The 27391-nt window shown below is 40.4% G+C and overlaps 1 protein-coding gene across 1 annotated transcript in view; it reads right to left on the bottom strand.

Moving 5' to 3' along the window:
• Nucleotides 1-205: 205 nt before the first annotated feature.
• Nucleotides 206-27391, bottom strand: part of LOC124620244 (cytochrome P450 4C1-like) — a 144240-nt gene continuing 117054 nt past the window's right edge. The window contains exons 4-6 of the mRNA XM_047146911.1: nt 23797-24024; nt 11836-12036; nt 206-772 (exon numbers count right to left, since the gene is read on the bottom strand). Coding sequence (XP_047002867.1) covers nt 332-772; nt 11836-12036; nt 23797-24024 — 870 coding nt within the window. The 3' untranslated portion in view covers nt 206-331. The remainder of the gene's footprint in view (nt 773-11835; nt 12037-23796; nt 24025-27391) is intronic.

Here is a 27391-nt window from a genome sequence, read left to right as displayed (position 1 = left end):
ATGTTCACCTAGGTCGAAATATCGGTGACTGTCGAAGATGTCATCTGACTGCATACCCACAAGTTGTTTGAATATCTTTATCATTGCTAGTTTCTTAAATCTGGAAGCGTATTCCGTCTTTTTGTACCACGGTGGTACCTCGCAACCTCACTTAAATAGTTGGGGATTGGGCAAAGTGCAGCAACGTTATGTTGCTGCTCCGCTAGTGTAAAAACACCATCCATTCACAGTGACGTCACCATCCGTACAGTTGTTCAGTGTGAACTGACCTTCTAAACTTAAACAGCAGCTGAAATTTTGCAGCTATGTAATTTTCCAGCACAATCCACTCTTACACCGAATTGGAAGGCATGTTGTCTCGTGGGACGCAAGTGACTCTGAAACCAGTGACTGGATGTGCTATTATTGAAAGCACACTCTCTTCCAGCTGCTGCCTGGTCGTTCCGGGCAGTATGCGGAAGCGCCGTAGAACCGTCACCAGGAGGACCTTCATCTGCAGAACGGCATATCGGGCGCCTACGCACTTGCGCGAGCCGACGCCGAAGGGGATGTAGCTGTAGGCTTTCCTGGACGTGGCGCTGCCGCCCTCCAGGAACCGGCCGGGGTCGAACTTGTCCGGCTCCGGGAAGAGGTCGGGGTGGCGGTGCACCAGGTAGTAGGAGATCATCACCGTGCTGCCCTGGGGAACGACGTGCCGGCCACCAGCCAGCGGTGTGTCCTCGGTCACCAGGTACGGCATGAAGGGCACCGTTGTCATCAGCCTCCCACTCTCCTGTCAACAAGACAGCCACATATATCGCAGGCGCAGATCCAAGGGCGAAGTGATTCATTAGGGTTGTGAACCTCCGACAATTTTCCACCGTGTACGAACTCTAGGAACTGGTCGATGAGAGGATACGGCACAAGGAAGGTCTAATCAACTTGTGTCTGGATATGGATGATTACCCTGCTAGAGACCATTTATCCAAGCATCCATCGTAACAGGGGCTGAGGTCTAACACGAGCTGTACCATGCAGCCACAGTTACAGTAGTTGCCTCAACGCATGCGTGTAGGCGCCCTAGCGCTTTCTGCCTCATACGTCCACATCGGGCAGGCTGCATCCGAACAGTGTCAAAGGCAGCATGAATACATTGCTTCAGTGTCTCCACATTTGGAATGAGATCTGCATATATGATGCTTTTGAACTGGCCCGATAACCAGTAATCGCCCAGGTTGAGATCCAGTGAATGTGTAGGCCATGTAACAGGGTACCCTCGTCCGTTCCATCAACCAGGGAAGACACGACTGAGATGTGTCTAGACGTTAACGGTGAAGCGAGCTGGAGCTCCAGCATGTAGGAGCCACATAACGCTTCGAATCATCAATGGCATTTCTTCCAGTAAGGGAGGGAAACTCACCGGTAGTTCCAGCCTCCCAGGCGACATGGGAGGGAGACGGGTCCCAAAACATGGTTGCCAATTATCCCAGCCCACACATTCTGGCTGCAACGATGCTGATCATTCGCTGTCATAATACCATGGGTGTTCTGCATATCTATCCCACAGATGAGTTTATGAAAGTTGAAGATACCACTCTGCATAAAGGTGGCCTCATCTGTGAATACTATGGTGGACACAAATTCCAGAGCAGTGGCTCCCTCGTGGGAAAAATTGCTCCCGATGAGGAAAGTCTGTCGCTAATAAGCCCTGTGCACGCTGCAAGTGACGAGGTGACGAGGATAGTAACAGCTGTCATGGAGAATAAAACTTCCTGGCAGATTAAAACTGTGTGCCGGACCGAGACTCGAACTCGGGACCTTTGCCTTTCGCGGGCAAGTGCTCTACCATCTGAGCTACCCAAGCACAACTCACGGCCCGACCTCACAGCTTCACTTCAGCCACTACCTCGTCTCCTACTTTCCAAACTTTACAGAAGCTCTCCTGCGCGCAGGAGAAGGAAGTTTCATATCAGCGCACACTCCGCTGCAGAATGAAAATCTCATTCTGGAAAAATCCCCAGGCTGCGGCTAAGCCATGTCTCCACAATATCCTTTCTTTCAGGAGTGCTAGTTCTGCAAGATTCGCAGGAGAGCTCCTGTAAAGTTTGCAAAGTAGGAGACGAGGTATTGGCAGAAGTGAAGCTCTGAGCATGGGGCGTGAGTCGTGCTTGGGTAGCTCAGATGGTAGAGCACTTGCCCGCGAAATGCAAAGGTCCCGAAGTGCAACAGAAAAGATAAAATGCTTTCTCCTCTCGCCTCAAATAGTGGAGTATAGTAGTATAAAGTGTTTCTTCTTAGTGAAATCAGTGATACAAAGTGCTTCTCACCAAACAACTGTCATGCTCGCAGCCAAATCAGTGTCAAAAGTATGCCCAGTCGTACTAACAGTGTTTTTTTTTCGTTATTTGTACTATATTGTCAAGGATACAAGCATTACTTAGTGTAAAGTGCCAACTACTCATAATTTTTTTTAATGATTCCCTTTGCTATGTGCCCCATACTCACACTTTCCTCTCTGCTTCTCTTATATAAAATGAGATAATTTTTCTTTCTTCTTCAATCTTATGTATAATCTGTAGTATGTATAAAAAAGTTTTCTTCCACTTCTGCTCCACCTATCATGCTGATGTTTCCCTCATACTGCCCCACCTAACAGTGCAAACTAGAGGAAGAGATCAAACCAGGAGGCACAATTGTGCCTATGGCATCACAACTGAATGACATACAGAAATTTGAACTCAAAATCAATGTGCCGATGCTACCTATAAATTATTATGCCTGTCGTGCAATGTTTTACCCAAAAAAAAGATGACAAATTGCCATGTGAAAGGGTTCAAGGAACAACAATTACAGAAAAACGAAAAAGAAAAGAATATACAAACGAAAACCTATAAAATGACAGTAATGTTAACCAACACTAGGAATATAATAGGTTAATAGAATGAAATGTTGTTTTCTTAGATGTGTCGTTGTTAATATATTTAAATAAATATATATGGTTACAGAAAAGAAGTTCGAGCCTCGGTCCGGCACACAGTTTTAATCTGCCAGGAAGTTTCATATCAGCGCACACTCCTCTGCAGAGTGAAAATCTCATTCTCGTCATGGAGAGTGTTCTACATGGTCGTCTGGCTTACCCTGTACTGGGGAGCCAACTGCCTGGTACTGACATGGCGGTCGCCTTCCACAGTGTTAATCACATTTTCCTCTATGTCTTGTGTCCAAACATTTTGGGTACGTCCTTCATGATTTCCTGCTTCCTGAAACGAGCCTATCTCAGACAAAGGGCGAAACACTGATGCAAACATTGAATGCTGTGGTTGTTGTCGGTGGGGATAGGTCTCCTCATACAACCTTGCTGCCCGCCACCTGTTTCCATTTCCCTTTCCGTATGTAAACACCATGGCAGCAAGCTTTTGGTTTGAATACGGAACCATTGTGTACAACGCTGTATTACAACCACTACAAGGTACGTCAACAAGAGAAGTTAATCAGACCCAACATTACCAATTACTATGCTAGGAGAGGGCGTTAGGGCCTCACGTCAGAGGAACAGTATCACCCTCTAGGAGGAAACCATGCATACTGTAACCGTGGCTGCATGGTACAGCGCGTACTAGAGCGCAGTCTTTGTAACGAAGTATGATTGACTAAATCGTCTCTAGCATGCAAACCGTGCATTTGCGGCCGTAAGTTCATTAGACCTTTTTTGTTGCGTATCCTATCATCAATCAGTCCCTAAAGTTCGTACGCGGTGGAAAAAATCACCCTGTATATTTACATGTGTGAGTATTAATTTGCAAAACTATATGCTAAATTTCTGATAATATAGCAACGTGACAACTATGCAACTAACACGACAATAATTAAAAAATATATCAAAAGCTTCGCTTCACGTAAGGCACTCTTCAGCTGCGATCTATATATACGTACGTATGGTGAATCATCTAAAACTTTCACCGCAATTATTGCGGAAATGCAAAGGGCTACAGACGTGCCGTTCTCACAGAGTGATTGGTAGTCAGTGGCCCACATTGTTGGACAACAAACGGATTATAATGATACGTAGAAAGTGTAGTTTTTGTGCAAACATACATTTCTTTAAGTGGAACAACGCCTATTGACATTAACATACTAAAACTAGGGTAAATTAGAGCGTCCTAAACATTCTCCATCGACATAGATTCCATCCCTGTCACATCTCTCTCCATCAAGAGCTGCGTGCAAACGATTGTGAGACTCGTGTTAACTTCTCTGTACGTGGGTATTAAGACAAGTTAATACTGATGTAACATGTGTGTTGTTTAGTGATGAAGCCACATTTATGGGCGCTAATGACCATTGTAGTTGTGCGCCCTAAAACAAAAAAACAAAAAAAACAAAAAAAGCCACATTTAGAAGTCATGGGCAGGTAAACCACCGAAACATGTACTATTGGTCTGTTGACAACCCCCACTGGCTTCTTAAGGCAGGACTTCTGCGTCCATGGGGTGTAAACCTATGGTGTGAAACAGTGAACCTTCAGCTCATAGATCCGTTTTTCATAGCAGGACCATAGAATGCACACAAGTATTGCAGCCTCCTAACAGATCGTTTTCCATGGATTCATGGAGACTAGTACGAACCTGTGGTACCAACATGATAGCTGTCCAGCTCATAGCACACGAAGTACTGCAGGAAATCTTGACGAATTGTTTCCAGCTCTTTGGGTTGGACCCAGAGGGCCTGTACCACGGCTGGCCTGTTCCCCAAATTTGACGCCTGTAGACTTTTCTTTGTGGTAAGAGCTGAATGAAGTTGTCTACGAGGACATAGCATCTATAGCTGACGATACGTATTACTGCAGCCTGGACATCTCCGCTGAAACGCTAGCAAGTGTGCAGCAGTCGTTCCACACCAGACTGGAAGCGAGTACTGCCGCTGCCAGTGGTCATTTTGAACACAATCTGTCATGATCAACTGTCTTTAGTGATCAGAAGTCACATAACTGGCGTATAAAGTTGTTCTTTAGTGTGTGCTATCACAGGTATAATACCAGTGCCTGTGTGGGAACATGCACATCGCTTGCACTAGAATCCTGCAAGAGACACCACTGACATTCTAATGTAATTTTGGTTTGTTAATGTCAGGGGCATTATTCCATTTACAAATATTTGTACATATATGCTATCACCGTCATCACTGAGCACAGAAGAACTTTGTGATACAAAGTGGTACGTCGCCCAGGTATGACATTAGACCCTGATAACCTGCCCCGCGATCTGGACTACCTACGCAAGGTCTTCAAGAAAAACGACTACAAGGATTTTCAGAGAACTGAACAGATCCCAAGTAAGAAGTAAACGTACATCCACATGATGCCTTTTTATGTGCAAAATGGAACATGTGCTTACGTTTCAAACAACCGAGCTACGCATGGACATTTGCACAAGCATAATTGCTCAAAATGGAGGACGTATTTAAAAGTATATTGCTTTCCGTGTTTGGTGGGAATCTCTTGCGCTGTTTAGCAGATGACAGGGTGCAGGACCCATGTGTATTTTCTTGTATAGTGTGTTTAGATTATGCTTTAAGGCGATCACGTGCAATAATATCTGTTGACTCCAAAGAAATCACGTTGAAATTTGTAGGTGATTACAGAGAAAGAGAAGTCATATGGCACGCCGCTTCTGAAGATTATTTTATTATAAATTTGTGACCTTGTGCGCTGAGCGTCAAATATTAGATAAAAAGGCTTCGATCATATCATTGTAAAGAATAAGATGGGTCTCTATGTAGGAAAAGAGAGTAGAAGAAGTCAACAAATTAATGTAAAGTGCATATGAAATATGTAGGTGAATGACAGCAACGTTCCGGCCATATCATAATGTTCAGAGCCAGTCACAATACATCGTGTATGCAACAGTATACGAATTATTAATCATTGCTGGGCCACTGCTCTAATAGTTCGTGTGTGTGTGTGTGTGTGTGTGTGTGTGTGTGTGTGTGTGTGTGTGTTTTTGTATTATTGAGAAAAACGGCAGTATTATTTATTTTCAATGTTGTGATATTCTCTCCCAGAATAAATATGAATTAAAACTCCTATATATTTGGAGTCGTCAGAATGTTTTGCATGCAGTATGAAGTGATACACGTGGTGTAACCTCCCCAAAAAATAATTTACCGTAACCTCCCAACAGAAAATATTAACATAAATAATATTCACGTTTAGTGTAACCTCAAAACAGAAAAATTCCTAAACCTCTCAACAGTAAAAAATTATAATTATGTCATTCACATTCATGTGTAACGTCCCAACAAAAAAATAAATTCACTGACCTGGTAATAATACAATGTAATTAACCTCTCAATTAAATTGTCGCTCACTTATGACTTTTCAATAATTGACTATGAATTTAACCTGGTAAATTTTGGACGTCAGCAGTGCTGCGCCATGGGCCTGAAAGATCATTCTGAATAAAAAAGAGAAAAAAATTCTCGCCTCAATGAAGTCGCCGGATAACGCAAATATATCTGCTCTTGCAGTAAATTTTTCTGACACAGCCCTGTGCAATGATGGCCGATATATTTGTCACTTATGAAAGGGAAACAACTGATTTTTCTTTTGCAATAATCAGGATGATCATGGATTGGAGAAATTAGTAAATTCTTTAAATTGAAATGAATGGTTATTAAAATTACATTATATGAGAAAGATTATTATTATGACATTTTTAAAACATTTACATGGGACTTCAGATAACATTACTAGATATGCGCGAGGCTGCTTTTTACCTTATACAATAATACTCAGGCTCCGGCATCGCTGCACCGCGACCGGCCAGCCAACACGATACACCAGAGCAGACCAGAGCAGACAACAGACTAGCAACAACTTACTGCTACAGCTACACAGTTCCTACTGCAGTCAACACTGCTCTCTGGTCAGAGATTCTCTTATACCTTGCATATCGCAGGCAGCGCATGAGCAATACATCGCAATTACATCTGCTCGGACCTCTTACAGTGGATCACATATTGACCTTAATGTGGACGAAACTGGGAGAAGTCTGTTGATCACAGGCAGCAGCATTTTGTCTACGTGATGTAGAATTTTAAAACCATTTATTCTACATTTAATCTTTTTGCTTTCCAGTTATTCTCTCCGGCAGTATAAGTCGTGGGAAATATTCTACTTTCGACCCATATGTAACTGAGTGTTTTGAAGAAGGGTGAACACATATTGGAGAGATAGACGTTTGAAGATGCAATCAACACAGATAATGCTTCTTATCTCATTGCCACATTGTCGTAAGTTACGTCTCTTCTGTCACGTTGAACGATTCTCTTCAGTCGTCGTTAATCCCGTTCTTGCAGGGTCTTTTTCTGGCCGCAGCGATGTCGGAGAACTGATGTTATACCGGATTTATAATATTGTGCTATTAAATCGCCATAACATGAATATTCGTCCAGATTTCATAAGCACTTTTAATAAATTTTCGGACTACTTCTCCTTTGTTTTCATACTTCGAGACTTATCTTAGTCTTCACACTGACATGATCGAAGCCTTTTTGTCCAATACTTGACGCTCAGGCTTTCACATCTCAATTTTATAGCCAAGTAATCTTTAGAAGTGGGATTCCATATGATTTCGTCTGTAATCATCTATAAATATCAACGTGCTTTCTCTGTAGTCAACAGCCATTACTGCAATGCACAGCGAAATACACATGGGCCCCGCTGCTTGTCATCTGCCGAATATTGGTCGTAAAACCCAGGACAGGCACCCAGCATTCCAATCATTAATCACCATTTCAAATATCCCGCTGTGCCACTACATCCACATCGCACCTTCCATGCATCTTCATGCCTTGTCCGTTCTCTCCTGCCGGTATTTCAACCAGCAACTCGCCAACTTTGAACGGGATATTCACCTCTTCCGAATCCTAATTACATAGCTCGACATCTCGCGACACTTTCACTTTTATTCCTCCTGCTTCCACCACCTTAGTGACTTTTAGTCGCTACCTGCGATCCATAGTCACAATGTCATTTTATCTCCGTCACAAACCTTGATCATTTCATTCCTCATTACACCATAGCATCACTCACATAATGAAACGTGACTGTATTTTAACTGTAACATAAAGTCATCAATAATGTTTTAAAAGATCGTCAATATTGTCCACCAACGCACATTTATTTTTTTAATTTCAGTTATCGTATCCGTTTTTACGTAAAATCGTAAATATCTTACACCATTGTGATCCGTAAAAATCACGTATTTCCTCTCGTGTTTATTTTTAAAAATCATTAAAATTTGTGTAGCCTTTGGCTGGAGAGCAGTTTCATCCGCAGTCAGTCCGCCCCTTTGTGGGGAACTGAAATAACAGAAAAAAGTGGCAGCAGTCATTCCACTTGACAATGGTCGAGGCGAACTTGTTCGAAAGAAAGCTCGTGGCATTTTAACCACTTGACGCGGCATGAAGCGTTAGATCATTTTATTCTATACGTCTTATATTTGTCTAACGAAACCAAATAAAGTAATATTGATCTCATTTAGTAAGTTTGTGCAGGGTGTTTACTCCAGTTTGATAACATCTCTTATTGCCTTATTTGGAAATCCTACATAAATTTACACGGCAAACAGAAGAAGATATTTACTGGCTCCACCACAAAGATTTAAACACGGCTGCTTGTTTCAGTGGACGTTTATGTATTAGTGGTGAAACAAATGAGCCCTCGGTCACAATTTTTGGTCTTATTAACCAGGTTTCAACACTTCTAAGAGTACCTCCATCAGAATTTAAATTTTTAAAGTGGCCTATAACATAATTACAAATTTATTTTCTCATTAATTTGTAATTATGTTATAGACCACTTTAAACATTTAAATTCTGATGAAGGCACTCTCTCGGCCGGGGTAGCCGAGCGGTTCTAGGCGCTACATTCTGGAACCGCGCGATCGCTACGGTCGCAGGTTCGAGTCCTGCCTCGGGAATGGATGTGTCTGATGTTGTTAGGTTAGTTAGGTTTAAGTAGTTCTAAGTTCCATGGGACTGATGACCCCAGAAGTCTCATAGTGCTCAGAGCCATTTGAACCATTTGAAGGCACTCTTAGAAGTGCTGAAACCTGGTTAATAAGACTAAAAAGTGTGACCGAGGACTCAATTGTTTCAACTTTGGTCTCCACCGCCTATTATGCAATTCTTTTGTTTAACGGCTCATTATTATTATCTTGTTTAGACCTTTGTGCTATCTTTGCTGTATTTCGATCGTTCTTAAAACTGCTTCTTAGAATACAGTCCGTTTATTACTTCCCAGTAATTCTTATGTTCTTAGAAAAGCAGAATTATGACAACCTTTGTTATAGAATTTTGCTAATCTTTGACTTCGTTAATTACGTCTCTTCATACAAGCTTGAAATTCTGTGGCTAATATGCTATAGTACCAACGTGCTCTCTCTATATGTGCCTGTTATTCTAGTTTTTTTTTTCACAAGGACATCAATCTCATTTTACTGATAATGTCTACATCTTCCTCACATATGCAGAGACAATGAAGATCTTTTTCTTCTCTTGGCTTTCAGGAAAAACAAACGTTTGATCAGAGGAAAATTCGTTCGAACAACACCATATTGTCATATTTCATTGCATAATTTTTCTTACGAGAAGCCAGTCGTTGAATTCATATGTACAATATGAAAAGAACGCCGTCCCCCCCCCCCCCTCCCACCCGAATGGTATTTTTGCAGACAATAACAGTGCTACCCATTAGAGACACAGTGATCATCCAGTCATGGAAAGTGCTAAACAGGAAAAAAGAAACGTATGCGGGTGTTCATTCATTCAATGCCTCGAAGTTCAAATGTTGTGATAGCAGCAATGGAAGTTTTCACGTTATACAGACTTCTCAAAGTTATACATTGTCAACGGTTGTGTCATAGTGAATACTACTATTCTGCGGTTTAATTAATGAGTGACGTACAGTTACATGTATCCTTCCTGAAATTGCAATTTTATTTGGTGACGAGATACAATGCATCTGTTAATTTTATATGCTTCAAATAACATTGGTAAGCTAGAAAGCCATATTCTACTCATTATACTGTATCTCTAATCAATGGAGAAATGTAACAACTGTTCATCTCTTTCAGATCAGGTATTTTTGTTGTATATTGTAGTCTCTGTAAAAGACGGAATGTTGAAACATGTAAGGCGATTTTGGAAATAAAAAAAGGTATGGTCAAGACATCTCAAAGCTTTTAAAATGCATCCAAATGGCCGCTTAGTCTTATAGCGTTTTCATGTCAATTCCATATACACTATTGGCCATTAAAATTGCTACACCAAGAATAAATGCAGATGATAAACGGGTATTCATTGGACAAATATACTGGAACTGACATGTGATTACATTTCCACTCAATTTTGGTGCATAGATCCTGAGAAATCAGTACCCAGAACAACCACCTCTGGGCGTAATAACGGCCTTGATACGTATGGGCATTGAGCCAAACAGAGCTTGGATGGCGTTTACAGGTACAGCTGCCCATGCAGCTTCAACACGATACCCCAGTTCATCAAGAGTAATGACTGGCGTATTGTGACGAGCTAGTTGCTCGGCCACCATTAACGAGATGTTTTCAGTTGGTGAGAGATCTGGAGAATGTGCTGCCCAGGGCAGCATTCGAACATTTTCTATATGCAGAAAGGCCCGTACAGGACCTGCAACATGCGCTCGTGCATTATCCTGCTGAAACGTAGGGTAGAGCCACGGGTGGTAACACATAGAAATGTAACGTCCACTGTTCAAAGTGCCGTCAGTGCGAACAAGAGGTGACCGAGACGTGTAACCAATTAACCAATGGCACCCCATACCATCACGCCGGGTGATACGCCAGTATGGTGATGACGAATACACGCTTCCAATGTGCGTTCACCGCGATGTCGCCAAACACGGATGCGACCAACATGATGCTGTAAACAGGCCTGGATTCATCCGAAAAAATGACGTTTTCCCATTCGTGCACCCAGGTTCGTCGTTGAGCACACCATCGCAGGCCCTCCTGTCTGTGATGCAGCGTCAACGGGAACCGCAGTCATGGTCTCCGAGTTGATAGTCCATGCAGCTGCAATCGTCGTCTAACTGTTCGTGCAGATGGTTGTTGTCTTGCCAACGGCCCCATCTGCTGACTCAGGAATCGAGACGTGGCTGCACGATCCGTTACAGCCATGCGGATAAGATGCCTGTCATCTCGACTGCTAGTGATACGAGGCCGTTGGGATCCAGCACGGCGTTCCGTATTACCCTTCTGAACCCACCGATACCATATTCTGCTAACAGTCATTGGATCTCGACCAACTCGAGCAGCAATGTCGCGATACGATAAACCGTAATCGTGTTAGGCTACAAAGCGACCTTTATCAAAGTCGGAAACGTGATGGTACACATTTCTCCTCCTTACACGAGGCATCACAACAACGTTTGACCAGGCAACGCCGGTCAACTGCTGTTTGTGTATGAGAAATCGGCTGGAAACTTTCCTCATGTCAGCACGTTGTAGGTGTCGCTACCGGCGCCAACCTTGCGTGAATGCTCCGAAGAGCTAATCATTTGCATATCACAGCATCTTCTTCCTGTCGGTTAAATTTCGCGTCTGTAGCACGTCATCTTTGTGGTGTAGCAATTTTAATGGCTAGTAGTTATACTAAATTCCCACACATATTTAGCAATATCGCGAAGCATTGCTGGGTTCGCCAATGAACAACAAAGTGCAGTCGCCACCGCTGCCAGAAACCTACCTTTGAAATAAACTTCTAAACATTATTCAGGGAAAGAATTACTAAAATTAGAGAATCTGAATCGACGAGTACCTTTATAATGGCGTCGATGACTTTAAGCTGGGAAAGATCTGCAGTGGTAACAGGTCGTAAGTAGTCGCCACCAGTTCCGAAATGCTCGTCCAGCTCCCGCTGCGCCAGGTCTTGCCACTCTGGGTAGAGTCCCAGCAGGCACAGCATGTAGCCCATCGAGCAAGAAGTGGTCTCGACGCCAGAAATGGCTAGTGTTCTTGCCTACGAGGAAAACAATACGAAGATTTGCACTACCACCTAAGTGGGACATCATTTCTTGAGATCGAGTAATGATACAAACTGACAAATACACTCCTGTCTCATGTAACAGTGATACAACTGTCAATACGTGTTAGCCTTCGGAACTCATTTGCTTATATCATATTTAGTAACAAGAAATGTTCAGTTTCCCGTTGTAGACTGTAATAGTAACTGCGTGAGGAGGATACATTGGTAAGCAAGCTGGTCTTCATTTGATGCAGTGCACCTCACAATGGGACCTCTCAAGTATTAGTGACAACTGGGGATAGATTCAAGATTCTAGAATGAAACAAGTCAAAGTAGCTTTTTTTAAAAAAATCATCAACTGATCGATAAAATGTTTTCTACTGGCTTACAACATGATCTGTTGGGTTATGGTGAAATTTTCATGCTAAATGCTGTTAATTTTTATAACAGAACATATGTAATTTTATCACGGTTGATACTGAGATTCAGGCTAGCCAAATACTGTAAAACCGATTTTGTTAACATAGGCCTCTAGATTTGTAAGTTTTACTAAATTTCACTTTGCTTTGTGCCGTTTGTCGAAAAATTCTTTCTTTCACTGTTTTACAGTATGCGAACTGAACAGTTTGTAATGGTTCTTTATTTATGTGACCATTACGGCACTCCTACCCCAGTTCTCAATACCAGTAATATCGCACCACTTTTCTGCGAAGTAACAGACATATTTTTGTGTCAATATCCACATTTGGTTTTATTAATGTGCAGGTACTCTGATGTATCGATATATTACAGTGATATGGTTCTTGCGTGTATTCATTTCTGTGAGGCTGTCAATAATCTTTGACTTACTTGTAACCGTTTTGCTGCGAATGCGCACAGAGCAGTCTTCGTTTCACTTTGCAGATGTTAAGTTGTTATTTCGCTTTGTAAAAGAACAGTCAAGTCTTGTGTTTGGTTAAAGTGTAAATTAAATCTATGAAGATTGATACAAAACTGTTTTCTTGACGATGTGACAATTAAGAAGAAGTATTATGTGAATTTACAAGAAGTTTAATAAAAATGTGGATCGTGATCACCAAGTCAAAAATTATTTCTACCATACCATTGTTCTGATCTGGGATTGTTTGATCATTAAGAATTTCCAAAAAAACGCATTTGTTAGGTCTTCAAGTATTGCTAAAATACAGATCTGGACTTTATAGCAGCCAAAGTGGAATCTCCCTAGAATCAACAAGATGAGCCACAACAACTTCGACGAAATCTACGTGGGAATTCATTCAAGATAAGTGCCAAAATTAATGACTTTTTTACAGTGACTTTATTATTTCCATTCTGACGATACCATCCACAGTCAATAATTTTGTTGTTGCCCGATAAAGCGAACATATGCTCCGTGAGCAGCATTATTAATCTCATTTCTAACTGACTTTGCAAGTGGTCGTATTGTTAGAAGTTGTTACAAGATTATTCTGTTTGAAACTACCTTATCAAAAGTTTCCACATGGAGGAGGGAGATCGGTCTATGATGAGAGGTCACTTGCTCATCTCCTCTTTTGTATACTCGTGTTACTACCGCACAGCTCAGTCTTTCAGTAAATACACTTACATTCATCGATTGGTTAAAAAGGAAACTCAAGGTCGTCGCTACCGAGTCAGCGCAAAATTTTGGTACTTCGGTTGAGAAACAGTCATAGGCAGAAGAGTTAGTGATGTTTGGAGGTGGAGTGTACAGTATCTGCTAAAGTAAACCTAAAGGCTCAGTTTTTGATGGACGATTTTTGTTCCTTGTGTTTTCAGCTACTACTGAGAAGAATTCATTTAATTTAGTGACCAATGATTTCAATTTAATATCATCTGTCTCAACTCTCCTGCCATTAACGAGTTCATTCATTTGTGCCAAATAATGCTCCAGATTTTTTTCTGACTTGTTTCGGAATTTACAATTTTTTGTTCACGCTACAGAATTCCTACCATTTTGATGAAAAGGTTACGAATTTAGCAGTACTGCGTGTAGTGTATTTTCGTGTATTTTTCACTAGAAGAGGTCATCTGGGTTAAATAAAGCTCTTCCTGCCTAACCAAAGCTATTCTGTTTCTCGGTGTCTACTGTAATTTTGTCTTATTTGTTGTAAACAAAAACAGGATTCAGCGTGCCGTAAGAATATTTTAGGAAGTAATCAAATTTTTCATCTTATTTGTGTCCTTGATAAGCTGCTTCTCATTTTTCTCCCTGTAAGTTGTTCCTGAATAGTGCATCCGAGCCAGCAATTCCGGTTCTGTGAAATTTTACCTTTTTCCCCTTAGTTAAACTTGATTAGTGCCATTTTACCATCATGGAGCTTTAAATCGTTTTTTAATTTCATGAAGCATAGACGGATTTAGAAATAAATCAAATTTCACAGGCGCACTATGGCTTGCTATTCTTGTTGGGATTATTGCTGTGTGGATCAAACCAAAGTTGAACATCAGTGTCGCTCTAAGTATACTCCATCAGAAGTATTCGAGATGGAATCAGTTTTGAAATCTCCTCATACAATGGCTTCCTTGTTGTTTCTACTAAGACTTACTAGTATCCTCTGTAACTGTTTCGGGAAGTTAAAAAACAATTTTATTTTCCGTTTGACGTTTGTAGACTGTCAGAACCACCAGTTCCCAGTTAATTGTAACTTGTAAGTCTTACTAGTACCTCTTCAGGTGCTTTGTGAAGTTTAATATATATCTGCTGCAGTTTTATTAGAAGGGCAAATAGGTTTTAGAAAAGAACAGTCTCACTCTCATGGCATTTTTAGTATAAAACAACTGGTGATGAAAAGGAAAGAATTTAACTGGCAGGAGCACATTGAGATCGTAGGCTACGTAAAGGCTTTCGACAAAATCAGTCGACACCCACTGCGGAAGATTATGGAAAAAGGAGGCTTCCAAACGCATCTACCTAATGCTGTAAAAGCTCATTAGAAAGAGAAAAACCTGTAATCGAAGATGGAGGCAACTTGTCTGAACAACAAGAACGAAAACAGTGATACAAGTAAACGTTAGACAATATTTACGTAGATGATCAAGTCAGGGCTTCGAAACAGAATGTCACCTACTGTATAAAAATCACCAGAGAGAAATGTTTTGACACTCTGGTACACGCAGATGGTCAAATAATAATTCAAGAGGGACCGTTGACCTTAGCAGTTTGGTCCCATAAGACCTTACCACAAATTTCCATAAAAAATTAATTCAAGAACGTGAAGATTATCTTCAAGGAGCCGTTTATCACCTTAATTAGTTTATTTCTAAATATAACATTACAAAATCCAGTAATAAAACAACAGGAATGGCATTCAAGAGAAAGTGACGATACAAAATTACAACAAATAACCTGGTGCTGGAGCCTCTAACCCACTTTCAGTATCTCAGCTGGTGACATAGGACGAAATGTCGACCATGAAGTTATTAAAAACGATATTAACGTAACATTTAAAGCAGTCTGTTGAAAAGTTAGAAATACTCTACAAAAAAAAGGTACGAAAGAGATACAGATAAAGTTTTACAAAGTAATGGCATACCTACTGTGCAACTGAATCTGAAATCTGTGTTCTCACACAAAAGGATGTAAACAGGATCCAAACTGCGAAAATCAGATTTATCTGTAATGTTAAATGGTGTACCAGAAAGATCGCTTACAGAATGAATACATTAAAAATGAATTGAAAGATTCAAAGCACAAGAAAACAGATCTAAACGGGAACAGATGGTGGGAACATGTGAAGAGAACCTACATCTTCATCTACGTGACTGCTTTGCAGCCAACACTTAAATGCCTGCCAGAGGGTCCATCGAACCACTCCCACACTACTGCTCTACCGATGAACACTCTACCAGCGCGTGGGATAAACGAACAATCAAATCTTTACGCTTTCATTTCTCTTATTTTCATTATGATGATCATTTCTCTCTATACAGGCGGGCATCAACAAAATATTTTCGCGTTCAAACGACAAAGTAGGAGGTTGACATTTTGTAGAATGATCTCTGCAGAAAAGGAAAAAAATCTTCGTTTTAATGTCCTCCATCCCGGCTCACGTATCATATCCGTGACACGTCTCCCCTATTTCGCGATAATACAAAACGAGCTGTCCTCCTTTGAACTTTCTGGATGTCCTCCATCAATCGTATAAGGTACGGATCCCATATCGCACAGCAATACTCCAACACAGGACAGGACCTGTGTAGCGTAGGCAGTCTGTTTAGTGAGTTTTTTGCGTTCTTCTTTCAGTTCAGCAGGCTCCGAATATATATGTTATTACTCCCTGAAAATTTGAATACCCTACTCGAAGTGGTTTCTGAGATTTAGGGAAAAATACAACAGAAAATGTAAATTTTCAAATGGTTCAAATGTCTCTGAGCACTATGGGACTTAACATCTGTCGTCATCAGTCCCCTAGACTTAGAACTACTTAAACCTAACTAACCTAAGGACATCACACACATCCATGCCCGAGGCAGGATTCGAAACTGCGACCGTAGCAGTCGCGCGGTTCCGGACTGAGCGCCTAGAACCGCTAGACCACCGCGGCCGGCTGTAAATTTTCAGGAATGGCTTCTAAAGTTTCAAGAGACTGTAACTCACTTAATATACGCTTACTTTTTTTTATTTTTAGTCACTCAGAAGCACTCTGCACCATACTGTATATCATCCCCTTGATGTTTTTCCGAGTGTATTCTTCTTTTCGTCTTTATGGACTCCCTAGTGGCCAACTGTCCTACTGCATGTTGTTGTTGTTGTGGTCTTCTGTCCAGAGACTGGTTTGATGCAGCTCTCCATGCTACTCTTGCCGTGTTGTGCCACAAACTCCTCTTCTCCCCAGTTATATTCAATACCTCCTCATTAGTTATGTGATCTACCCATCTAATCTTCAGCATTCTTCTGTAGCACCACATTTCGAGACCTTCTATCCTCTTCTTGTCCAAACTATTTATCGGCCATGTTTCCTTCCATACATGGCTACACTCCATACAAATACTTTCAGAAACGACTTCCTGACACTTAAATTGTTGTGGCGTAACAAGCTAGCTACGCCACATTGAGAAGGGAGCCGAAAGGCACGCGTACACACACGCCGACTGGCGTCAAGTCTGGAAGAGGATAACTATTGAATGGTAGCAAGAAAAGTACGTAGCTGCTTTATACTTAACTTTTAATCTTTGTTGGTTTACAACGTTCTTCTTGAGACATTTATACGATAACTCTCAAAGTAGGTAAGGCTAATGGCGCCTTGCGAGGTCGTAGCCATGGACTTAGCAGAAGGCTATTCTAACTGTCTCTCGGCAAATGAGAGGAAGGCTTCGTCCGTATTGTCGCTAGCAATGTCGTCGTACAACTGGGGCGAGTGCTCTTCCGTATCTCGCGACCTGCCTTGTGGTGGCGCTCGGTCTGCGATCACACAGTGGCGACACGCGGGTCCGACATGTACTAAATGGACCACCTAGCAAGTGTGGTGTCTGGCGGTGACACCACATAAATCTATACTCGATGTTAACAAATTTCTCTTCTTCAGAAACGCTTTCCTTGCCATTGCCAGTCTACATTTTATATCCTCTCTACTTCGACCATCATCAGTTATTTTACTCCCTAAATAGCAAAACTCCTTTACTACTTTAAGTGTCTCATTTCCTAATCTAATCCCCACAGCATCACCCGATTTAATTTGACTACATTCCATTATCCTCGTTTTGCTTTTGTTGATGTTCATCTTATATCCTCCTTTCAAGACACTGTCCATTCCGTTCAACTGCTCTTCCAAGTCCTTTGCTGTCTCTGACAGAATTACAATGTCATCGGCGAACCTCAAACTTTTTACTTCTTCTCCATGAATTTTAATACCTACTCCGAATTTTTCTTTTGTTTCCTTTACTGCTTGCTCAATATACAGATTGAATAACATCGGGAAGAGGCTACAACCCTGTCTCACTCCTTTCCCAACCACTGCATCCCTTTCATGCCCCTCGACTCTTATAACTGCCATCTGGTTTCTGTACAAATTATAAATAGCCTTTCGCTCCCTGTATTTTACCCCTGCCACCTTCCGAATTTGAAAGAGAGTATTCCAGTCAACATTGTCAAAAGCTTTCTCTAAGTCTATAAATGCTAGAAACGTAGGTTTGCCTTTCCTTAATCTTTCTTCTAAGATGAGTCGTGGGGTCAGTATTGCCTCACGTGTTCCAATATTTCTACGGAATCCAAACTGATCTTCCCCGACGGCCGCTTCTACCAGTTTTTCCATTCGTCTGTAAAGAATTCGTGTTAGTATTTTGCAGCTGTGACTTATTAAACTGATAGTTCGGTAATTTTCACATTTGTCAACACCTGCTTTCTTTGGGATTGGAATTATTATATTCTTCTTGAAGTCTTAGGGTATTTCACCTGTCTCATACATCTTGCTCACCAGATGGTAGAGTTTTGTCATGACTGGCTCTCCCAAGGCCATCAGTAGTTCTAATGGAATGTTGTCTACTCCTGGGGCCTTGTTTCGACTCAGGTCTTTCAGTGCTCTGTCAAACTCTTCACGCAGTATCCTATCTCCCATTTCATCTTCATCTACATCCTCTTCCATTTCCATAATATTGTCCTCAAGTACATCGCCCTTGTATGGACCCTCTATATACTCCTTCCACCTTTCTGCTTTCCCTTCTTTTCATAGAACTAGGTTCCCATCTGAGCTGTTGATATTCATACAAGTGGTTCTCTTTTCTCCAACGGTCTCTTTAATCTTCCTGTAAGCAGTATCTATCTTACCTCTAGTGAGATAAGCCTCTACATCCTTACATGTGTCCTCTAGCCATCCCTGCTTAGCCATTTTGCACTTCCTGTCGATCTCATTTTTGAGACTTTTGTATTCCTTTTTGCCTGCTTCATTTACTGCATTTTTATATTTTCTACTTTCATCAATTAAATTCAACATTTCTCCGGTTACCCAAGGATTTCTACTAGCCCTTGTCTTCTTACCTACTTGATCGACTGCTGCCTTCACTACTTCATCCCTCAAAGCTACCCATTCTTCTTGTACTGCACTTGTTTCCCCCCCTTTCTGTCAATTGTTCCCTTATGCTCTCCCTAAAACTCTGTACAACCTCATTTAGTCAGTGTATCCACGTCCCATCTCCTTAAATTCTCATCTTTTTGCAGTTTCTTCAGTTTCAATCTACAGTTCATAACCAATAGATTGTAGTCAGAGTCCACATCTGCCCCTGGAAATGTCTTACAATTTGAAACCTGGTTCCTAAATCTCTGTCTTACCATTATAAAATCTATCTGATACCTTCTAGTATCTCCAGGATTCTTCCACGTATACAACCTTCTTTCATGATTTTTGAACCAAGTGTTAGCTATGATTAAGTTATGCTCCGTGCAAAATTCAACCATACGGCTTCCTCTAATCCTCAATCCATATTCATCTACTATGTTTCCATCTCTCCCTTTTCCTACTCTCGAATGCCAGTCACGCATGACTATTAAATTTTCGGCTCGCCTCACTACTTGAATAATTTCTTTTATCTCATCATACATTTCATCAATTTCTTCATCATCTGCAGAGCTAGTTGGCACATAAACTTGTACTAGTGTAGTAGGCGTGTGCTTTGTGTCTTTCTTGGCCACAATAATGTATTCACTATGCTGTTTGTAGTAGCTTACACGCACTCCTGTATTTTTTTTTATTCATTATTAAACCTACTCCTGCATTACCTCTATTTGATTTTGTATTTATAACCCTGTATTCACCTGACCAAAAGTCTTGTTCCTCCTGCCACCGAACTCCACCAATACCCACTATATCTAACTTTCACCTTTTTTAAATTTTCTAACCTACCTGCCCGATTAAGGGATCTGATATTCCACGCTCCGATCCGTAGAACGCCATTTTTCTTTCTCCTGATAACGACGTCCTCTTGAGTAGTCCCCGGCCGGAGATCCGAAGGGGGGCTATTTTACCTCCAGAATATTTTACCCAAGAGGACGCGATCATCAATTAACCATACAGTAAAGCTGCATGCCCTCGGGAAAAATTACGGCTGTAGTTTCCCCTTGCTTTCAGCTGTTCGCAGTACCAGCACAGCAAGGCCGTTTTGGTTAGCGTCACAAGGCCAGATCAGTCAATCATCCAGACTGTTGCCCCTGCAACTACTGAAAAGGCTGCTGCCCCTCTTCAGTAACCACACGTTCTGGCCTCTCAACAGGTACTCCTCCGTGGTGGTTGCACCTACGGTACGGCCATCTGTATCGCTGAGGCACGCAAGCCTCCCCACCAACGGCAAGGTCCATGGTTCATGGGGGGAGGCTGGATACTCTGCTTTATCAATCCGAACCTTGTCCATGTGTTCAAATTCTCTGATGCAGTTTGCTGTAGCACTTTCACCCTACCAATGTTGCCATCATTAAAAGCAATAATAGCATCACTGACCTCCCCACTTTAGTGTCTTCATCCCAACAAAAACGTCTTTTTGGTAAGCGAGTCTACATAAGACTATTGAACGACTCATTGGGATTTTGTGACTATGCAGACACTTCTTCAGTAATTCAGGATTTGCCAGGTCGCTGTAAATAGGTTTTATGATATCGATGCCTACTGCTCGGATAGAATGTTTATGGCTGTATGAACTGTTTGAGTACTGGGCATTGCGGTAACTGCACCATGAATCAGGTCCAGGCGGGCAATAATGTTGTACTGGTGTTTCATCAGTTGACAGTCTGTGAAAGAAGGTAGCCCATACTGCCTGCTTCATTTTCAACAAATCCTCAGTATTATTTCTAATGGTCATCCCATAATGCTGCTGTAGTTCCTCAATAATTTTGTCTGTCAACCTGCATCTTATGGTTTTAGCATCAGAAAATTTCTTGTCTCTCAAACTTTGTTTCAACTTCCTCAACCTGATGGCCATCCTCTTCTGGACATGAGCAACACTGTTAACCTTTATAACAGATCAATCCACATCCTTCTATATAAAAAAATACCGATTCTACTAGATCTTGAAGTAACGCACGAACAGATTTTAACATTTTCAACTGGTGTAGATTATATTTTTAAAAAATAAAATAAAATACTTCCCATGTGGGTTTACAAGTGATATGCACGTTATTATTAGGCTTGGTAGTGACTGATAAGAGTTGTTGGATGTCATAAAAAATTATGTCCAGTTGGCGCCTTCGATCGTCGAAATTCCGAGATGGTTGTAGGGCCCTGCCTGTAATGTTCCAAATGTTCTCAAACAGGGACAGATCTGCCAACCTTGCTGGCCAAGGGAGGGTCTGGCAAGCACGAAGACAAGTAACAGAAGCTCTAGCCATATGTTGGCACGCATTATTTTGCTTAAATGTAAGTCAATGAGGGCTTGCCATGAAGGACAACAAAACGAGATATAGAATATCGTCGACGTATCGCTGTTCTGCAAGGGACGTCGAGCAAAGATGTCCTGCTATGAAAAGAAATGGCACCCCAGACTATTCCTTCTGGTTGTTGGGCTGTATTGCAGGCGACTGTCAGGCTGGTATCCAACCGCTATGTGGGGCGTCTCCAGACACGTCTTCTCTGATCATCGGGGCACAATTCAAAGTGAACTCATCGCTGAAGAAAATGCTACTCCAGGCAGTGAGATGTCAGGCCAAATTACAAATCTGGTGGAAGTCCCACTGGCTTTCCGTAACACTTGCAGGCAAAATAACACCCCACTGCATTCTTGATGCATAAAGCTGGAGATGGTAAAGACGTCCTCGATCCATCCGTCTTTTGCAGCGACACTTCTAGTGCCACTTGCAGAGGCTGCAGTCGATGTCCTATATGGTGGTTGGTACTGAGCAGTAATGAAGGACTTCTGTAATGACAATTTTGACTGTCGATATAGAAAATAAACTTCAAATACAAGTCCATTCATGAGTGATAACAGATCTAAAGTACACACAAATAGTCTCTCCTCGACGTTGCCTGAGATGTATCTACATGACGAAGCCCTGGATTTGTGGTAGGTGGTGAAGCAGGAAGTGCTGAGGATGAATTGCTTTGGGATTTTACCTGGGCCCCCAGAGTATACACTTTAGTGGCCGATTTATGCAGCAGGCAGCTCAGCATCCATCACACAAGTGGTGAGGCAGGTCTGTAGTTCATCACCATATGGGTGGATGCATTAGTATGGCAGGTGGGTACCAGGTGCTGGTCCAATGTTCCATCATGAAAACAGACGTGTTAAATAGACAGTCATGCCAAAAATAATGCCTGCCAGCCCCCAAAGGCACGTGTGGGGCTTGGTTAGCGAAATTTGCTGAAGTAAGGAAGCGGCCTATTCGCACTACCAGCATGCAGTTGCTCCAGGACAGTGAATAGTGAGGTGGGATGTCCAGCACTCCAGAAACAGCGCTGAGCATGATACTACAGCACAGTGGACACCGAGAGGCAGCACAGGCAGCCGAGATGACAGGCTCTCAGTGCGAGGTGCACTGAGCTGCTGTCCCCAGTGTAGTCTGTGGTGCCTCAAAGCAGTTACATGTTACCATACAAGTGATTACAGATAGCAATAGTGTTTACCTCGACAGATGGTGACAGACAGGAAGAGCCGGATGACCTAGTCATGAAATCTAGACACTCAGAGTCTGTAGCCGACCACAGATGGAAGTTAACCAGCAGATGTCCCATCAGTTGGAAGCATTTAGACTCACCTTGGGCAGAAGGACTACAGCTACTGAAGGCAGAGTCTGGTGGCAGTAACTTGCTAATGAGTGTTGTTTATAAAATTTGAATGACGGTAATGCTTTTTTGACATACTATAATGGAGCATACTAAAAAAGTGATGAATGAGGCACTTTCATTATACGTGTTTTTCAGTCTTTGGGCTGAGTAATTCGAATGAAGAGATGAATAGCCATATCTGGCCAAACAGGTTAACAGATGTATGAACACATCCTTACAAAACTTTGCAGAATACAAGGGGAAAGTTCTCGTCCCCCACTCCTCCTCGGTGTGGACACTTAGATGCTAGCCTTCACATGAAGTACTCCACATCTAAGCCCCAAGTAAAGCATTTCAACATTACCTGGGAAAACATACACAAAATTTTGCTTGTGCACATTTAATTGAGGAGTTGTAGGTGACTGTTGTCTGGTCTTTTCCATCTGGTTGCCATCTCAATAGCCTTCATGCATACTGACTGGCAACATGCTACTGTCTGCAGCATGCAGATTCATGTATCCTCATCAGAAGCCCATGCATGTTCTTCCATCATAGCCTTTCTACCACTGTTATGTCTGTCCCCAATAACAACAAATAAATCATGAAAAGTGACCCTCAAAGATTTTTATTAACATATTAGGCATAATGTAGTTTTCCTGTTTTAATTGTAGCGATATTTCACAGTTGCATTTTCTAAGGGAAACTGAAAAGCTGTGATCCAGACAGAAAATTCTGAGCATAAAAATTACTGTAATGTAATCTGTCGATGAATCAGGCAACTAACACATCTAATCCTTTTAATTATTAAATCATGTGCAAATGGCACACTTACATACTTTTTTAAACTTAAAAACATAATTAAATTTTATATGCATGCTGCCTTAATTTTGCAAACGTTCTGTGATTAGAAACCTATCAAATACAATTTTTGATATCTGATTCTGTTCCCTAGTGGATAAGTACTTTACAATGATGACATCAATACTCAATGGTGTAACAACTGTAACAATTACAGAAAACGTATCTTCATGTCTAGAAAGAGGATACTCACTTCATCATGAATTTCCTTATCAGTAAATAGTGCTTTTGAATTATTTTCTTTAAGACAAGCCAGTAGTGATCTTTCATTGCCCTTTAAGCCACTGAGTTTTTTATTGGCTAAGAGGAAGCCATTGTCAATCATATATCTGCAAACATTATTAAATCTTGTCAGCACCCGACCCTCTGCAGTCATCCACCTCATCACATTGATCATTTTCCATGGATGGTACATCATTTCCTGTCAATGAAGATACAAGAGGTTTAGTATGAGGAAAGATCTATGAAAGTTGGCAACCACATTGTTCATAAGTTATCAATATACAAAAAAGCAAACAATTATAACTTGTGGAGAATTATAGCACTAATGATTTCAACATTGAAATTATTATAAGGAGTATAAAACATAACTGAAAATAATATTCTAATTGCGAGAGAATTATACAGTGATACACAATAAAGAAATATGGGCTTCTGCAAACAAATATATATTACAGAGGTTGTGAAACAGAAGTAATACTGTGAAAGATGACCCTATTTTTCCCCAGATTATAACACTACAGCAGCTTTCATTTTGGTTAGGCATGGATAACAGCAAGCATGTTGTGATTTCTATTTCAATTAAGTGATATGTAGGCCTTACATCTGTATTTGAGGTGGATTGAAAATCAGTCATATTTACACCAACTGAATAGGTAAATCAAACAAAGTTTTGTATACTTGTGTAATATACCTATAATTATGCATTTGACTGTATTATCTACTTTTTTATATGTAACCATATTCAGTATAGCCTACAGGAATCTTTCTGCAGAATGTCACATAATGTACAATTGTTTTAAATAATTCTTGCTTTGAGTTAGTTGTGGTTGTTGGTTCATGAGTTTCTGTAAATTTTCCTAGTCAATGCTCCAGTCACAAACATAACAAATAATATTTACATCAAACACATGTCTGTAAGTGGGTATGCAAATTTACTGAAACTAGTGAGACTGCTACATATATACAATTTCGATGTTTTTGTATGTATACAACCAAGATAAACCCAAGTGTAAAACTTTACTAAAGTGCGTTAGTTACAACATATTTCATTAAAATTTGCCATTAAACTGTTATAATGAAATAAATATAATAACTAAGCCATTGTTATATAAAACTCATCTGAATATGTTTTTTAAAAACAAACTGATTGTAAGATTCTGTTTTGTGTAACATATTTTCTAAACTAATGTAGTAATTTATTGATTTCTTATGCTCACTTTGTTGTAAGTTCCATCCTTCAAACAAACTCATCTTGACTGGCTGAAGTAATAATAAACAATGGATTTTGTGAAAAAATTTAAAAAGCAATTTATAGGTTTCGCTAGTGTTTATTGACTTAAAACTTCTGCAATATACTTGTTTCTAATAGTTATAACTTACAACATTTGCGTTATGTTTGTCTTCACTTTATTTCATTTTTAATGTACAAATGTTAATTAATGTTACACTTCAGAAAAGAGTTCTAAACAAAAGGTTTACATTCAGAAAAATGTATCTGAGCTCTGTAATATCTTGTTTATCACATGGTTTGCATTGCCCCAAAATGCATATTACAATTTTTTATATAAATCAATCTAATATCTCTCTGTATGTATCACACTATATTTCCATAATGGTTAAATGAAGTATATTTATTGTTTGACATATCATTTTATTGATTCAGCGTTTATCAACACTCTGAAAATATCACACTTAACTATTTTAAAATCGTCAATGGTCACTTATGTATACAACTGGCTTCCTCTCTTTTTCCAACTATCTACGTTTTAAGCAATGTAATGATTTTAATTTTTAATTTTTATTAATCTACATTCATATATACAGTTCCTGTAAAGGCTTTGCCAATGAGTCTAGAACACCACAAGTAGAAAATTATAAATGCAGAAATAACGATTTTTGTAGTTACTCGGTTTTTCAATTTCATAGCAGTTTGATTTCATCAGTTGTCAGTTTTGATTACATGATTACTTTTCCACAATTACTACTGCAATATTTTACTATTTTCAGTCATCTGCATCTACATCTTTCACCTCGGATTTCTCCTATAGGAAAGCTAACTAGATCCTGTACCTCTTTCCATTATACTGTAGCATGTCGCTGAATGACAGTTAGTGTGGGCTGGCAGGTAGTATGAGCCATTTGTCGTTTCTCGTGTTTCCCACAGAACAGTGGACTCATACACTGCTTGGAATAAAGTGCAGACATCACTCTGCCATTTGCTAGAACTTGTGTGATGCAACTGTAGAGTTTGTGTGACAAGGAAATTTTACTTCTTTTAGACTGTCAAGTTCGTGAACGATATCCTTTCCAACATCAATTCATACTTTTAAATGTAAGAAGTAATACTGTTATACTGTTATGAATATTTAAGCAGTGTAATGTAGATTGTATAGTAATAATTATATTCTGCTCACTTAAGCCTGTTTCTCTTTATGCCATGTTTTAATATGAACTGGCAACCGGGTAGTATGGACCAATCCTAAGTCGAATGGTGTGGCAACATAAGTAACTTTTTTCTCGTTTTTAGGGTATGATGTCAAGGTTCAAGAAAAAGTGTGCCAATACAGGCTGAGGGAAGTGGTCCAAGAATGCAATGACGCATGCAGTTTCAAGTGTTTTGGGAGACGAAATCAGCAGACATCTATGACAGCACAGTTGAGGTTCTTCAAATCAGCATTTGAAGAACATTAGGAGGAAAATCTTTTAGCACACTTCAGAGATTTTGGTTAGTGTCATAAGTTAATGTACAGGTTCAAGGATATAACAGAGAAAAGAAATTAGCAGGTAAAAGTTTGTATGAAACCTTTATGAAGAACTATGCAGAACTCTCTTAAGAATAACCCTGAGTCCACAAGTTTAATGCGCTGTCTCAGGTTGATTCGACCACAAGTGGAAAGGCATTTTAAGCAACTGTTTTTTTTTTTTCATTATCTTCTCTCTTTGGTAACTAAAAAGACTAATTTTGTTTGTGAAGCACGAAAATATCTTTTATACTTAATAACCTGCATTTTTTGTATGGCTCATAATATCCCAAACTTCATAACATATCGAATTGTTTTACAAAATCTGTTCTTACTGTGTGTTGTTGACGATAGAAATCTTTTTTTTCACGTTTTACACTGAAATAAATCTTCAAGCAAAAGTTTTATGCAGCTGTATCTTATTTCAAAACAACAACAAAATTTTTGTACGACTTTTGCTTAAGGGGCCACACTACCTGCCGTTCGTTTAGTTGAAAAAAAATCATTATGATCTCTCAACTGGAAACAAATATCAGTTTATGCCCCTATTAGCATGTGTAGGATTGGACTGTCTAGAGAGATTTGATAATCAAGAAAGCACTGAAAACCAACGAACAAGTAACATTCTACAAGATTGAGTGTGAGCTTCCAGAAAACAGAAAATGGTAGGGAACCTGGAAACTGGTCTAGATAGAGAAGGACTCGGTGAATTGAAATGGAAAGATCGTTAAGATCCCAAGTCAGATGAATATAGGACAAAATCAGGAGCGGCAAAGCATGATATACTCACGTTCATCGTGAATGTGGAGGTAGGGGAGAAAGCGA

The sequence above is a fragment of the Schistocerca americana genome, chromosome 6 (assembly GCF_021461395.2).
Source record: "Schistocerca americana isolate TAMUIC-IGC-003095 chromosome 6, iqSchAmer2.1, whole genome shotgun sequence".
Classification (NCBI taxonomy): domain Eukaryota; kingdom Metazoa; phylum Arthropoda; class Insecta; order Orthoptera; family Acrididae; genus Schistocerca; species Schistocerca americana.
The sequence above is the reverse complement of the archived record's forward strand: the minus strand, read 5'-3'. Positions and strand labels throughout refer to the sequence as shown.